The 14,496-nt window shown below is 39.5% G+C and overlaps 3 protein-coding genes across 4 annotated transcripts; all 3 read right to left on the reverse strand.

The window, feature by feature from the left end:
* Positions 1-444: 444 nt before the first annotated feature.
* LOC130712126 (oligouridylate-binding protein 1-like) lies at positions 445-5,565 on the reverse strand. Of its 2 annotated transcripts, XM_057561965.1 has the most exons (12): positions 5,320-5,565; positions 4,874-4,935; positions 4,477-4,579; positions 4,209-4,285; positions 4,068-4,129; positions 3,884-3,971; positions 3,689-3,764; positions 3,546-3,576; positions 2,101-2,220; positions 1,704-1,786; positions 1,271-1,444; positions 445-1,007 (listed from the first exon to the last, which is right to left on the reverse strand). In XM_057561965.1, exons 1-12 carry the CDS (start codon positions 5,398-5,400, stop codon positions 714-716), a joined length of 1,251 nt encoding a protein of 416 aa, XP_057417948.1. In that variant the 5' UTR covers positions 5,401-5,565; the 3' UTR covers positions 445-713. The 2 variants fall into 2 exon arrangements, with proteins under 2 accessions (XP_057417948.1, XP_057417949.1); XM_057561966.1 differs by lacking the exon at positions 4,874-4,935 and having other exon boundaries at positions 5,320-5,353.
* A 5,795-nt stretch (positions 5,566-11,360) lies between these two features.
* Positions 11,361-11,969, reverse strand: LOC130713259 (uncharacterized). Its single transcript, XM_057563044.1, has one exon. It carries the CDS (start codon positions 11,967-11,969, stop codon positions 11,361-11,363), a length of 609 nt encoding a protein of 202 aa, XP_057419027.1.
* A 690-nt stretch (positions 11,970-12,659) lies between these two features.
* On the reverse strand, positions 12,660-14,382 carry LOC130715835 (protein TIFY 10A-like). The gene is made up of 5 exons (XM_057565961.1): positions 14,075-14,382; positions 13,632-13,743; positions 13,314-13,513; positions 13,135-13,192; positions 12,660-12,949 (listed from the first exon to the last, which is right to left on the reverse strand). The coding sequence occupies exons 1-5, from the start codon at positions 14,217-14,219 to the stop codon at positions 12,853-12,855; spliced, it is 612 nt and encodes a 203-aa protein (XP_057421944.1). The 5' UTR covers positions 14,220-14,382; the 3' UTR covers positions 12,660-12,852.
* Positions 14,383-14,496: the final 114 nt, after the last annotated feature.

Genomic DNA, 14,496 nt, shown 5'->3' on the forward strand with positions numbered 1-14,496 from the left:
GTTGTTGTTCTTTCAAGTTAGCTAGGTTGTACTTTAAAGATGTTTGAACAAGTTTTTTTGTTCATAAAGGAATCTATGTTAGACTAATAAATCAGACTTATTTAACTAAATGACAGATAAAAATTAAAATTTAAAATAGACAATCCTAAGTCCTAACGGTGTTGACAAAACGCCAGAGTACTAAATTTGGTCATTTTAAATAAAGAAAATAAAAAGTAAAAAAATGAGAAATTTCAGGTCTGAATCTAAAATCAGAATATTTAATTTTAGAAAGATCAAACATATTTAGCGTTATTAACTCGACTTTTTTACATATACTGATTCTTATTATTCTGAAAAATATTTTTATATCATCATACTAATATTTTTAACTAATAATTCACTATCAAACCATTTTTTCGATTAAGATAAATTTTACATAACTATTCATTTATACTTTCCATATTAGTAAAATAAATATTCTATTCAGGAAATAACCTTCGTCCTTCGCCATTAGAAAGCGAAGACAAATCATCCATGTATCCAACTGCTAAGCAAGTGCAGTAATACTGTATATACAAATGTGTTACATAATTCCAAACGAGTGCAGAAGTAAAATACTGTGAAAGGATAAAAAGAGGGCAGAGAAGGGTTACCAGTACTGTTGAACCATTATGGCGGTTCAATAGACTTCAATCTTCCCTTGTTTATACTAGGTAGCTGAACAACATAATTTAAGGATAGTACATAAGATGCTGGGTGGTCCCAACACCCTGGAATCCAGTATCGTAAGCAGCAGCCCCGAGAGCACCCATTCCCATGGCTGCCTGCTTCGCGGCATTTTGATAACCCTGCTGTTGAAGAAGGGCAGCATGTGCACCATTCATTCTGCTTAATGCCATCTGGCGTTCATAAGCTGCAAGACTAGCAAGTGAAAATCCAGCAGGCACAGGGGCAGAAGACGGTGGCGGAAGGGGAAGAGGAGAAGAGGCTGCTCCTGGAGGAGTGGGTTTGCTACCCCATGAACACTGCAAAATAACGACAAGATTAGGTACAACATTTATGTAGCCTTAGGTCGAGGTTAAGATGCAAGAATAGTTTAACAAAGGGGATTCTAAGAAAGAAAGAAAAAAACTATGCAGTTCCGTAATAAATCCTTAAAACGACACATTTTCTTCAAGCATCAATAACTCTAAACCAGAAGTCATAGATAACGCAGTAATAACAATAGGACATACTAAAACATGAAAGAATTATCAGCAAATAAATGTCCTGCGAATTAGCCATGTACCTTGATAGGCTTGCCAAACAGAACCCGAGCATTACCCATTTGTATAGCAAGAGCTGCTTCAGCATGGGTGCTGTATCTCACAAACCCAAAACCTTTGTCTCGTTGCACCCTAACGTCTTCAATAGTTCCAGCACCAAGGGAATGAAAATGTTGATGGAGATCAACAGAAGTAACCTGCAAGGTCGCAGCCTATGAGAATAGTCATAAAGCAATTTCAGAACAAACTGGATTTTCAGGACTGTGCTATCCATATCTAATGTAGTTCCAAATCTAGTTTCCAGCACTGAGGTACTTCCATACACACGCACATGGCTAAAGGTCAGTTTATATTACAGATTTAAATAGCCAGAAAAAGTACGTTCAGTTAAAGGTAGATTTGAACTATGAAGGACTACATAGGTAAAATCTGTCAGAAAATAATACTAATCCTTGCCTCTGGAGCAAGATTGCCAACATAAACAGTTGTGTACTGAGGATTCTTCTCTGGAGCATCATCATTGGTTATTTCCTGGCTTCCTATAATAAAAAAACAATTTGAAATACAGATCATTCTCCAAGAAAAAATCAATAATCAGGCAACTATTCTTAACAGAAAAATAAATATTTGAAAATTATCAAGCATGATGTCATATACAAAAGAAAACCAGAATATTAAATCAGCAGCTTGACAAGCTGATATTGGGTTCAATTGAAGATAATTTGAAGAAACAGACAATGAAAACTATAATTCAATTCAATGGCCTTTTAAAACCACAAAATAAAGAGAAAAAAATGAGGAGCCCGGTAAATGGAATTTTAGTACTTTTTGAGTACAAAAAACTCAATCTCACCAGATGTTCCATTAGTTAACTCCACAACATTTTTGGAATCTGAGCTCTGCTTTTCATCATTGGCATTAGCCCCTTTTGAGGCCCAATTACAACGAATTTGTCTACTTCCAAGCCACTTCCCTGGTGTATCAGGAAAAACATTAAAAATTTCAGATACAACTGAAGCAGTATAAGCTATGTACTAAACATTGTGAAAACAGAAATTTAAGTAACCAAACATCGCATTAAAATTATCACTATGATGGTGAAGACATGAATATCACATGCTCAAGGACCAAAACACCAGGTGAAGTGTTCATTGATCCTTCAGCAATAACAGCAGCACAATTATGTCCCACCATCAGAACCCCATATGATATGTTTAAATATGGAACAGGGATCATATGTATATTACATATAACTTCTACTAAAAGAAGGGAATTCGGTTCAAGGTTGCTGCAAGATATGGAATAGTTTTAAGCATATTTCTAAATCCTTTTAATAATCCTTCTAATTACTATATAGCGAAAGTAATTATTTTTTTATATTTTCAAGATAATAAATGCATTTACTTTTTTGTGTAATGCTTTCTCTATAAAGTAATAGGAAGATTTGCAGAATATTTGATGCGGGCCCACTGCCCAATATGATTCATAACTTCACTCAACCTGTCATCCTTCAGTTTTTGTATTTACTCTTCCAAGTAATCCCATTCATAGAATTGTAAAGTAGATGGGGCTGAAAACTGCAATTTTCTAGAAAGGGCAACTGCTGCTTTGTTCTCAATCCCAGGCTTATTCTTGACCTCAAAATCAAACCCCGGTAGTGTCTCCACTTTGAACAGCCAATACAACAGCAACAGCCATTAGCTCTTTCTCCTAGACTGATTTTCCATTGGGGACAAGGTGAATTCTGAAGGGGAGAGAGCTGATGCAAGCCCACAGCACAAGACTACTAAGGTTTATGTGAGATGGCACAATAAGTGTGATGCACTCAATAAGGATTAAGGAGAGAGGAACTAACTAATTTCCTAGTTGGCAGTACGTAGGATAGGGGGGCACGTGGATTATGAAAGAGTATAAGCATGGGACGTGAGGTAGGGGGAGTGGGCTGGATTTTGACTTGGGACCTTGGGAGAGACTAGGCCTCTCAAATGCCTGGAGCCATTTTTCTTTTCTTCTTTCTACTCTACATTGTACACACTGATAAACTAAGGTCCTGGATCACCTTAATCAGGCCTGTTACTGAAAAAATATAGTGCATTTTCTTCTCTATCTTTTGTCGAATTTCTAGTTTAAACAATGCTGTATCTTAAAAAGTTGACAACTAATATATAAATTAAATGGTATTGGAGGTTTGATAATCATATACATACTTTCAACTATACTCCTAAACATTAGTTTCATAAATCACAGGGAGAATTTTACAAATGAAAAATTAGCATTTACATAATTAAAACATCTTACCAGTGAGATCATTAATAGCACTTTGGGCATCCTGATAAATTGAATACAAAACCAAAACACCATTAGCTTGGAAAACACACAGAAATTGATAAAGGCTGTAAGAAAAGAGAACAAATGGGAGAAGATAAGCAATAATTTCATGCCTGCTGATTCCGAAAAGAGACAAATCCAAAACCCCTGGATCGACCTGTCTGCTGATCCCACATTACCCTTGCATCTCTGCAATATGAACATGAATTGATTTCAGATCAGATTATGTTCAGGTGTAAGTACTTCCAAAAAAAATCCCTAGTTAACCAGGATAACAAAAAAAATACAAAAGGCATATAAATACTTACGAACAACTAGGATATGCAGAGAAGCAAGCGTATAATGTTGCATCTGTAACCTCGGGACTAAGGTCACCAACAAATATATTAAAGTGGCCTGAAAATAAATGAAGGAAGAATGTAAATTTGTCATTCCACAAAGTAAGGCACGGCAATATGACCTCCAAAAGTGCATGGTCAGCAAAAAAATAACCTGAGGTGTCCTCTCTCTGGCTTCTAGCATATGCCCAATTAACTTTAATAGGCTGACCAAAACTGCAGACAACGCATTAAAACATTAAACCAATAAAAGTTGTACCAAAACTCAAAATCTTCAAAGGAAGATTCCACATACAGATTCCTCCCATTGAGGGTTACAATAGCAAATGCAGCTGAACTTCGATCATAGTAGTCCACAAAGCCATACGATGACTGCAGATGACAGTATAAAGCATATCATCATGATTGAGATGACAAAAGAAAAAACAATATGTCTATTGCCTACCCGTATACTTTTTAGCCAATAAAAAACTAGTACAGCAAACAGGAATCAAGTACTCTATAAAATTATTAATCATTCCTTTTATTTTCTGTTTGAAGAGATCATTATAAAAAAAACTGACCTTCTCTTTCCGAATAAGCTTGCATCCTTCAAGAGCGCCTGCACCTGCGAATAGCTCTTGAAGAAGGGAATCTGTAACCTGGGGATGAATGTTGCCCACATAGCTGCATTTCCTCAAGAGTGATTAGATATACAAAATGCAAAACATAAAGCAAAGAAAGACTTCATAAGCCAGTAGACTAAAGGAATTGAATTCACCTACTATAAAACGATAGAAACCAATAACAAAATTTTGAGAAAAATAACTCATTACAAAGATTATCTAAGATGAAAGAATTAAGTCAACAAATCCTTTAAGGCAGCTAAACTGGGAAAAATGGCAAAAACAAAAGAAAAAAACAACGGAACCGAAGAAATTTATAAAAAAAAATAAAAAGAAAATGTCTATTAACACTCACACACTGCGGCATGTACTCGAATCAAAGCCAGGAGGCAGATTCCCACTCATGATAGGTTCTATCTGCAAAATAAAAATGTAAAAAAACAAAGAAAAGAAAAAGGAAAAAAGCAATCCTAAAAGCAAAATTGTGATTATCCACTCTCCTCTCAGCTAATCTAATCAGACAAAACACACATACCAAATCATAGAAAAACCTAAGGTTTCCACTAATATGAAAAAAACCTAAATTGTAATATGAATTGTAAGAAATCAAAATTGTAGGGTAATTCAAATAAGGTTGAGGTTGATGAATTAGCAGCAGAGTGAAGTGCAAACAGCAATCACGAAGATAACAAACAGAGATTGAGTGAAATTGAAGCAGAAAACGTGATGAATAAGTATAATTGAAGGGAAAAGGAAACGATAAATTGAGAAAATGAAAGGAAGGAAAGGGAGAAGAGGAACCTGAGGGGGTGTGAGGAGAGCAGGGTGGTGGTAGAGAGAGTGCTGCATCATAGCTTGTTGCCTTAATCTCTCTGGCTGCATCTTCAATTCGAGGATTAGGGTTGCAGTGCAGAGGAAGAAGAAGAAGAAGAAGAAGAAAGGGGAACGGAAATGAAACTAGAAAAGAAAAAAAATTGAAAAACAAGAGAAAACAGAAGGAAAAAATACAAAAAGGAAAATAAAAGGGGAGAAAAAAAAAAAACCCTCGAAAGAGAGGGGTGAAGAAATGAAGAAGACAGATAAACGAAAGATGAAGATGATAGATAGTGGATTGAAAACTGTAGACTCTCTTCAAATAAAAATAAAAATAAAAATAATAGGATGAGAATTATTATTTTATTTTTGAAGAAATTATTATTATTATTATGACAATTATTGATTTTTTTTACTCTTTTGTAATTAATTTTTTAATTCAAAAATGGACAAAGGAATTAGCTACATTGAGTACCGACTAAGGGTTGAGGGCTTCTTTTCATAAAAGGGCTAAGGCCCATTGAATGATACCAAAAACGCCTCTTGAGTGTTGACAAAAAGAAAATGAAATGATTTCCTCTATCTTCAAAAAAAAAAAAGGAATTGCAGTCCTCCATACATCAAGTGACTATGAGTGACCCAAAAAAAAATTGTAGGCCTAAAAGTTGACCCCAAATAAAAAAGTGGTAGGGGTAAAGGACTTTTTTTAGCCAACAATCTGCATAAAATACCAACCCTACCTTTGAGTTAACAAAAACCTTATTGGAAATTATGTGAATATATAAAATATTTTTAATAGACTTTTATGCATATCATTATTTTAAAATTCTATCATACCTTTATTTGATTTTATGAAATATGAAATAAAATAAAATAAAAAGTGCCTCTACTAAGTGAGACATTTTATCTCGAGCATGACGGCTCCAAAAAAGGATATTAATTCTTTTAGGAGCTTGGGACAAGAGGAAGATGCATATTAATTTGCTCATCTTTTATTAAATTTTATCATTTTTTTTTTGCTTCATCGGAAATTAAACAACTAACTACAAGGAAATAAATCCCACAACATCAGGTTCTGCACTTCAATTGGAGGATTATCTAAGAGATGGACCCCTAAGGAACCATGAGCAGCACCATGTTTTGCTAACCAGTCTGCAACCTTGTTGCATTCCCTCGGCCTCCACGCAATGTGCACCCTCCATTGCCGATTCAGCCGTTCTTGAATTTCCTGTAACACTGGGAGGAAGCGCATGCTTTCTGAATCAGCCAAAGCTTGAAGCAGGTCTTTGCTATCCACCTCACATTCTACGTCTCGGTATCCCTTGCTCCAAGTTATGTCTAGTCCTTCCTTGAGGGCCCTTGCTTCCGCTATGAGAGCATTTCCACCCATGGCGTGAACATGGAAGCCCGACACCCAAGCTCCCTTTGAATCTCTGAGAATCCCACCACAACCCATGAGATTGTTTTTTGGGAAGAAACTTCCATCCACGTTCAATTTCATTTTCCCAACGGAAGGGCAACACCATTTTTCGGTTAAGCGCTCATGCTCATTCTCCAAACCCGGTCTGCTGTTGTAACACAGGATTTCGTCATGTTCATAGCAAATACGTCTCCAAGCCTCATCCACATGCGACCCCGACGATTCAAATACCGAGTTATTTCTCCATTTCCAAATACCCCAAATTGTGGCGATGAATCTCAAACCCTAGTTACCACGAGACAGTAAGAAGATCCACTGATCTAAGTTGGGGGATTGAAAACCGGGCCACGCTAGGGCTCCCATGCGATTCCAAATTTCCCTGGCGTGAGGGCAATCGCGGAGGCAGTGAAGAATCGATTCACTGTCGGTAGAGCAGCGTGGGCAAGCAGAGGAAGCCACCAGATGACACGTGAATCTGTATGCATTCACTTGGAGCGACTCATGGAGGATAATCCAGATGAAGAAACGAATTTTTTCTGGGATTTGTAGCTTCCAAATCCAAGCCTAACTCCGGTTTCCATTTGGCACTCCACTTTGCTCACAAAGCCAGACATATGCATCTTTTGTACAAAACTTCCCCGTTGGGTTGTTACTCCATGTCCACAAATCAGCTTGGTTGGGGTTGATTACTGGCGCAATTTGCATCAACGCACTTCTGAACTCCTCTGGAAGTGTAGGGTAACAACGTTGTAGCTCCCAACTATTGTTGTGGATTAAATCCCTGAGGCACATATCCGTATCTGCGATGTTTACGAAAGACACATGTTCTGCAAGTTTTCCTCTAATACACCATGGATCATACCACACAGAGGATGCCCCATTGCCCAAGCGAAACTGGAAGCCATGGCGTAAAGAGTCCCTCGCGTTGAGTATACCTTTCCAGGAAGGCGAGTCCGAGCTACGACGAGGGACCTGAAGCATGTTGGACCGTAGAAGATATTTGTGGGAGAGAGCTTGGACCCAGAGTTTATGAGGATGCTGAATCATGCTCCAAACTGCCTTGCCCAAGAGAGCAGTATTAGCATTCACCATGTCCCTCATCCCCAAACCTCCCCATTCTTTCTTCTTTAATATTTTGTTCCAGCCCACTAGATGCCATCCACTCGAGCCCCCCTTACGAGACCACACAAAGGATCTCATTGCCTTGTCGATTTGATGAAGGGTCCTTCTAGGAAGCCAAAAGGCTTGCATACAGTAAGTCGGAATTGACGCAATGACTGCCTTTGCTAAGCAAACCCTACCAGCTATGTTTAGCAGGTTCGTCTTCCATGCTGCCATCTTCTTGTTGATATTGTCCAACAAGAATTGGAACTGGTTACCTCCCACTGAGCCTCCATTGAGAGGAATTCCCAAATAGCGGCCAAGGGAGGACACGAAGGGGATTGGGGCAATTGATGTGATTTCTTCCCTCACCTGGTCACGCACACCCCTTGAAGACATGGCCTTCGATTTCAGCAGGTTTATTTTTAAACCTTAACAGTTACAGAAGATTTTCATCGTTTGAGCTAGAAGCGACACTTGATCAGTGGAGGCTTTACAGAATAGAAGCACATCATCAGCGAAAAACAAGTGAGATATCGGAGGGCCTCCTTGGGATAAGCTCAGAGGTTTCCAAATACTCTTCTGTACGAGCTCCTGAATATACACCGAGAGACGTTCCATGCAAAGCACAAATAGGTAAGGGGAGAGCGGGTCACCTTGTCTTAACCCTCAGCCAGGTTTGAAAGAAGGTAAACGGGAACCATTCCAAAGAAGAGTTAATTGTGAAGAAGTCACACAACACATGATTAAGTTCACCACTGCTGTAGGGAAATTATACAGAACCAGTGTCTCTTTGAGAAAATCCCAACTAACACTGTCATAGGCCTTTTCCAAGTCAATCTTGAAAGTCAGGCTGCCCAAACGAGCTCTAGACTTATCCATCATATGAACTAACTCTTGTGCCAATAAGATATTGTCCATGGTCCCTCTTCCAGGTAGGAAACTGTTCTGCATAGGGCCAACCAAATTGTTTAGGAAAGGCCGGATCCTGTTAACCAAAACCTTTGTAATTAACTTGTAAGTTACATTACATAGGCTTATTGGTCTAAATTCCTTGATGGAGTTAGGGTGGTCCACCTTTGGAATTAGGACAACAAGGATTTCCATGAGCTTGCTAGCTATAGTGCCTATATCAATAGCATTTGCAACAAGATGCCATAGATCATCTCCCACTTTTCCCCAACACTTCTTAAAAAAGAAAGGGTGGAAACCGTCAAGGCCAGGGGCGGAGAGGGAACGCATGGACATGAGCATTTTCCGGACTTCCTCCTTATCCACCGGTGAACCAATAAACTCCTTAGCGTCATGAGAGAGACAAGGGAAAATCTCGTGATGCATCTGAGACTCGGAGACTTGGGGAACAGTCGCAAAGAGAGACTTGAAATAATCCATAGCTTCGCCTGCCAATTCCTGCTGGGAGAAGCACCAGTTCCCATCATGAAGTTTGAGCTTATGGATAGAGTTCCTCTTGCGTCTAATCACTGTATGAGCATGAAAGTAGGCTGTATTTCGGTCCCCATACCGTATGTGATTTTCTCTAGCTTTTTGGAACCAAAACAACTCTTCCTGTTTCAGAATGCCTTTGTACTCCCTCTGAAGGTCCCCTTTAAGCATCACCAAGTCAGAGGAAAGCTTCGCATTTAACTCTCTCTGGACTCCTTTCAGCCGGGCCTCAACTCTTCTTTTTATCCTGAAAATATTACCAAACACGTTAGAGTTAAAATTTGAGGAGTCAGTTCTGACTCTATCCAACTTCTTCTGGATATCTTCCTCCCCGTTTCTCCAAGCATTGGCCACCAAATTCTCAAATTCAGGGTGGTCGGCCCACGCTGCTAGAAACCGAAAGGGTCTGTCCCCTTTGTTGCGGATCGTGGCACCACAATGGACAAGGAGAGGGGAGTGATCAGAGTGAATACGAGGGAGAGCTTCCACAAAAGCATCTGGAAACGTGAGGCACCAATCTATGTTGCCTAAGGCCATGTCTAGTCTCTTAGAGAGGATGATATGATTGTTGGCCTTCCTATGCCAAGTGAAGAGACCTCCTGATGTGCCCAGGTCCGAGAGGTTGCAATCTTCCATTACTGCAGCAAATTTGGAGGCCTGGTTGGGTAAGAACAAACCTCCTCTAACTTCAGAAGCAAACAAAACTTCATTGAAATCCCCAACCAGCATCCAAGGAATCGCAATTCGGGACCTGAGGTTTGAGAGGGTATTCCATAAAAGCTCACGCTGAATTGGGATGGGAGATGCGTAGACAGCACTACATGCCCATGAGAGGTTCGCTTTCCAGATTTCAAAGGAGATGACTTGTGGATGAGCCTCAATGAGCCGGAAAGACACCCCAGCACCTTGGTTGGTTAGCACCCAGATGCCCCCACTGAACCCTGCCGCTTCAGAGATAAAGCCCGGAGCAAAACCCAGGCAAGACCAGAAGAATTGAGAGCAGTTGAATTGACATTTAGGTTCAACTAAAATAGCTATGTCCGGATTATTATTCATGACTAATTCCTTCAGAATGCGCTTTCCGTTTTCACTTCGAGCACCTCTGACGTTCTAAGATAAAATTTTGAAGTTTTCAAAACCAATCATTAAACACTATAAATTAGGGCCCCCAATAACCACCTGATACAGGAGGCTGTGGTTAATTGGTAGCGTGGGTGTCCACCTTATCAATCGAGGTAGAGGCATCAAATTTCAACGGCTCAGATGTGCCTTCTGTGATGGCTAGAGGCCTCTGAATAGTTGTCTTCCTTTGTGGGGTACTCGACCGCTCCTGGGAACCCACTAGAGGTTCTGCCCGTGCCCGTTTTAAAATCCTCACATCTTGCATGCTATTGGGCCCCACTTTGCCATGTGAGTATTCAGTCAGCCATTTAGGTGTAGCTTTTCCTGCCCTAGCACTAAATTCCATGATGGAATATTGCGCCCTTTTTTTCTTTTCATGATTAGAGGGTCCCACGATCTTAATTGGCAAATCATGAGGTTTGTCATAATTGGTACCCTGAGCTGTTTCTCCTTTCCCCATGATTCTTGTCTCTTTTCCCTTTAATTTCATGGATTGGGACCCACTCTTAATCTCCCCCTTATCATTGTTGTGGTAGCCGCCATTTGCCTTGGGAACCTTGAGTTTTGTAGTTTTCTTTCTCCTTGTTACAACCATCCATTCCCCATAAAGTTCCACATCAATGCTCTCGATTTGTATCTCCTTTTCTTTCGCGCCGTGCTCCTTATTCTCCGGGATTTGAACTTTTCCCCCCGCATCTTCCTCGTTGCCTGCAGCCTTTTGCTGAGAATCCGGAACTGCCATGTCAACGTCTGCCTGCGTCCCTTGTTCATCCCCCGACGTTTGTGCCGCCTCTTGACTCGCCGGAGGTTCTGAAACCTTTTTTGCCACCGTGACCGAGATAGACTCCTTCGCCGGAGTCGATAGGGTGCATTCTCGCCCCCGGTGACCATAACAACCACATTTTGGGCAAATGATGCGTAGTCCCTCGTACTCGATTTTATACTAGGAGTCTTCAATTCCAATTTTTCCAATAACCGGTTTTGTGAGATCTAACTCCACACAAATTCTTGCAAAGCGACCTCTATCTCCCCGGAGCGTATGCATATCCACCCTGATTGGGGTGCCTATGACTTTCGCAACAGACATCAAGAAACTTTCATCGTAGAATACAACATTTAACCCCGGGATCCTGATCCAAGCCAGGGTTCTGGTCACCCTAGCCTCTGGAGAGATGAACTCCGGGCTCCATGTTGAAACCGCAAGGTAGTGGTCGAAAATCATCCACGGTCCTCCACCGATCACTTTATCCCTGTCTGTCTTCATGTCAAATTTAACCATGTAGAATCCATTACCCACATCAATCATGTCAAAAGCTCCTGTGAGTTGCCAAATCTGCTCCAGCTTGTTTTTCATGGTGCGGTAGCCCAGTTTCTTCCCCAACAGACATATCACGAGAGCCTCTTTCCACGGAGAGCACATGCTTTCAACCACCGATTCGTGTAAACGGATGCGAGGTAGAGCAGGGTTGTCGTTAACGAACTCCACCCTCATCAGTCCTTCAGCGAATAGATCCACCCGCTTCTTCGGCGGCTCCGCTGTGGCTCCTCCCATAAGTTTGTCCCTGAACGAGGCCTTTTGATTCTAGTTTTGCATCTCCACATCCAGCGGCCTTGATGTGCCGCCGCCACCGTCATCAAAGTGATTAGGGCGAGCGGCGCTTTCGCTCTCCACACTAGCCATCTTTTGTTCCATAAATTTGTATATCATCTTAAAAGTTAAAATGGTGTAAAGCAAGTGTGTTTCTTCATTTGACCGTGAGTTGGTTCCCTGTTTGCAGGGTACTAGTGGTTGTGGATAGAGATATGAGTTAACCGTTTTCCTATATAAAGTACTACAACTCTACAAGTACTACCCTGTTAACTTGGTTGACGAAAAACATGAACAATGAACAATGAATCACAACGTGTTAAATTGATAAATGATAATTCACCTGTTTCGTCTACATTCATTGAATGAATAATTATCCAATGGAAACGTGACTATATTAATTTTTATTTATTCCAACAAAGTAATCGGTTGTCCGCGATTTCGTCTAAATTTAGTTGTGAAATCCTTTGGTTCCCGAGTATATTCTTCCTAAATTTATTTTCTTTTAGTGACAATTCTTCACATTTAATTCATTCCAAAATTAATTCAAATTCGTGCAAATAAAATTACAATCCTTAGTTTATGGGGTTGTTATTGTTCACAACAAATGAAGGAAGAAACAAATGAAGGAGAGGATGAAAGGAACACAACAAATGAAAGAAGAAACAAAGAAATGGGATCAGTGAATCCAAAACTTTGAAATGCTAATTACAGGAAATATTCCAATTCACTGACTAAGGTTATATCTAACATATTCATAGTGGAGCAGATTGACAAACATGCCCATCAAATATTAACATAAAAAAGGCCAAAAACTACTTAAAATAAAACTATGATTCCACTCAGATCAGATTTGTGTTGGTGTAGCACCTAACCCAAGCCATGAAATGGATTCAACAGGTTTCTCAGGAGCAGAGATTTGATATGGTGCTTTGGAAGAGATTCTGCAAACACAACATGACAAAATAACAATGTTAATCAACTAAGCCAAAACAACACAAGGGAATAACTATAGTTCAATTGCATGAAAAAAGAGGACTAACTTTTGAGACAAAATTTATCAGGTTTCAAAATGTCAATCAATGATGATAGTAAAAAAAGAGGGTAATAAATTGTTTGAAAGGCTTACCTATCCTTCCTCTTCTCCAGGAAACGGTGGAGGGAAACTTTCCTAGCAATTGGTAGATCTGTGTAGACATGAAATTTATAATCAGAAACAAAAATAATAATGATCCATAAACCATAATACAAAAATATTCACTTCAATTGTCTCCAAGACTCCAAATATGATCAAATAAAGGAAATTACCATGAACAATTGGCCTAATTGAAGGCTGATTCTGATTGCAAGCATATGCAGAGTTGTTGTTGTTCTGGCTTTGAGAGACTCCCTTGCTGGCATATGCCATGATCTCCTTCACTTTCTCAGCAGGAAAATCATCAAACACAATAACTTGCCCCTCATAAAACATTGTCAACTGTGCAGCTTTAGGTTCATTGCCCATAGCACTGGAGAAAAATAAAAAAATTGGATATTAATCATTATGAAATTGTACACTTAACTTTTTCAAGTGTGCATGCAAAATAAAATCATTAGTTGATTAAGAAGAAAGAACAACAAACACACCTTGATTTCACCAATGTTGGAACCTCAGATTGTTGTGGTGGATAGAACAAATTCATACTCTTCAAGTTTTGTGTTGCCATAGGAAACAACTCCATAGTGGTTACAGGGGACCCTGTTAAACACATATTCAGAAAAGTTTAGAAGAGAAAAAATGGAAGTAGAAGTTTGTGATTACCAACAATTACTCTGTACACGGTTAAATACATGAAAATCAACCTTATCTTCCTTTGAACCAATTTGAAAGCAAAAGACATGTGTTGAATTTATAAAGAAGTGAAAGGAGTACGGATGGAATTACGGATGGAATAAAATGAATATCTAAAAACAGATTTTAACGAAATTGTCGTTGTTTTCCCACGTTTTCATAACCGAATTTTGGTTCAGTGGGGGGAAAACAGAAATTAAGAAGAATTTTGGGGCATAAGTGGAAATATGATTTTTACCTTGAACGTTGCGTTCCATGCCTAAGGTGAGGTCTCCGAAGCTACCCTTTTCTTTAAGGTATTGGCTTAGTAAATTGCAGGTTTGAGAGAACGTAGTGGATTTCTCCGGCGATTTAGCAGCTGAAATCTCCGATGAACTCGACATAATGAATCTACCTAGAAAAGCTGCTAAGTGCAGATTTATAGAGAGAGGAAATAGGAAAACGCAAAAACCGTGGTTGAGACTTGAGAGAATTATCGTTTGAGAAGAACACAAAGTAGTTATGATGGTGGAAACGGCACGCTTTGAATGAGGATTGTGAATGAAGGAGATGGTAGTTATAATGTTTGGTCACGGAGGATATATATTAAATTAATAATAAACAATTATTAACATTGTTTAGTTGGCATGAGGAAGGAAAATGACATTAGAGCACGAGAAA

The sequence above is a fragment of the Lotus japonicus genome, chromosome 4, assembly GCF_012489685.1.
Source record: "Lotus japonicus ecotype B-129 chromosome 4, LjGifu_v1.2".
Classification (NCBI taxonomy): Eukaryota; Viridiplantae; Streptophyta; class Magnoliopsida; order Fabales; family Fabaceae; genus Lotus; species Lotus japonicus.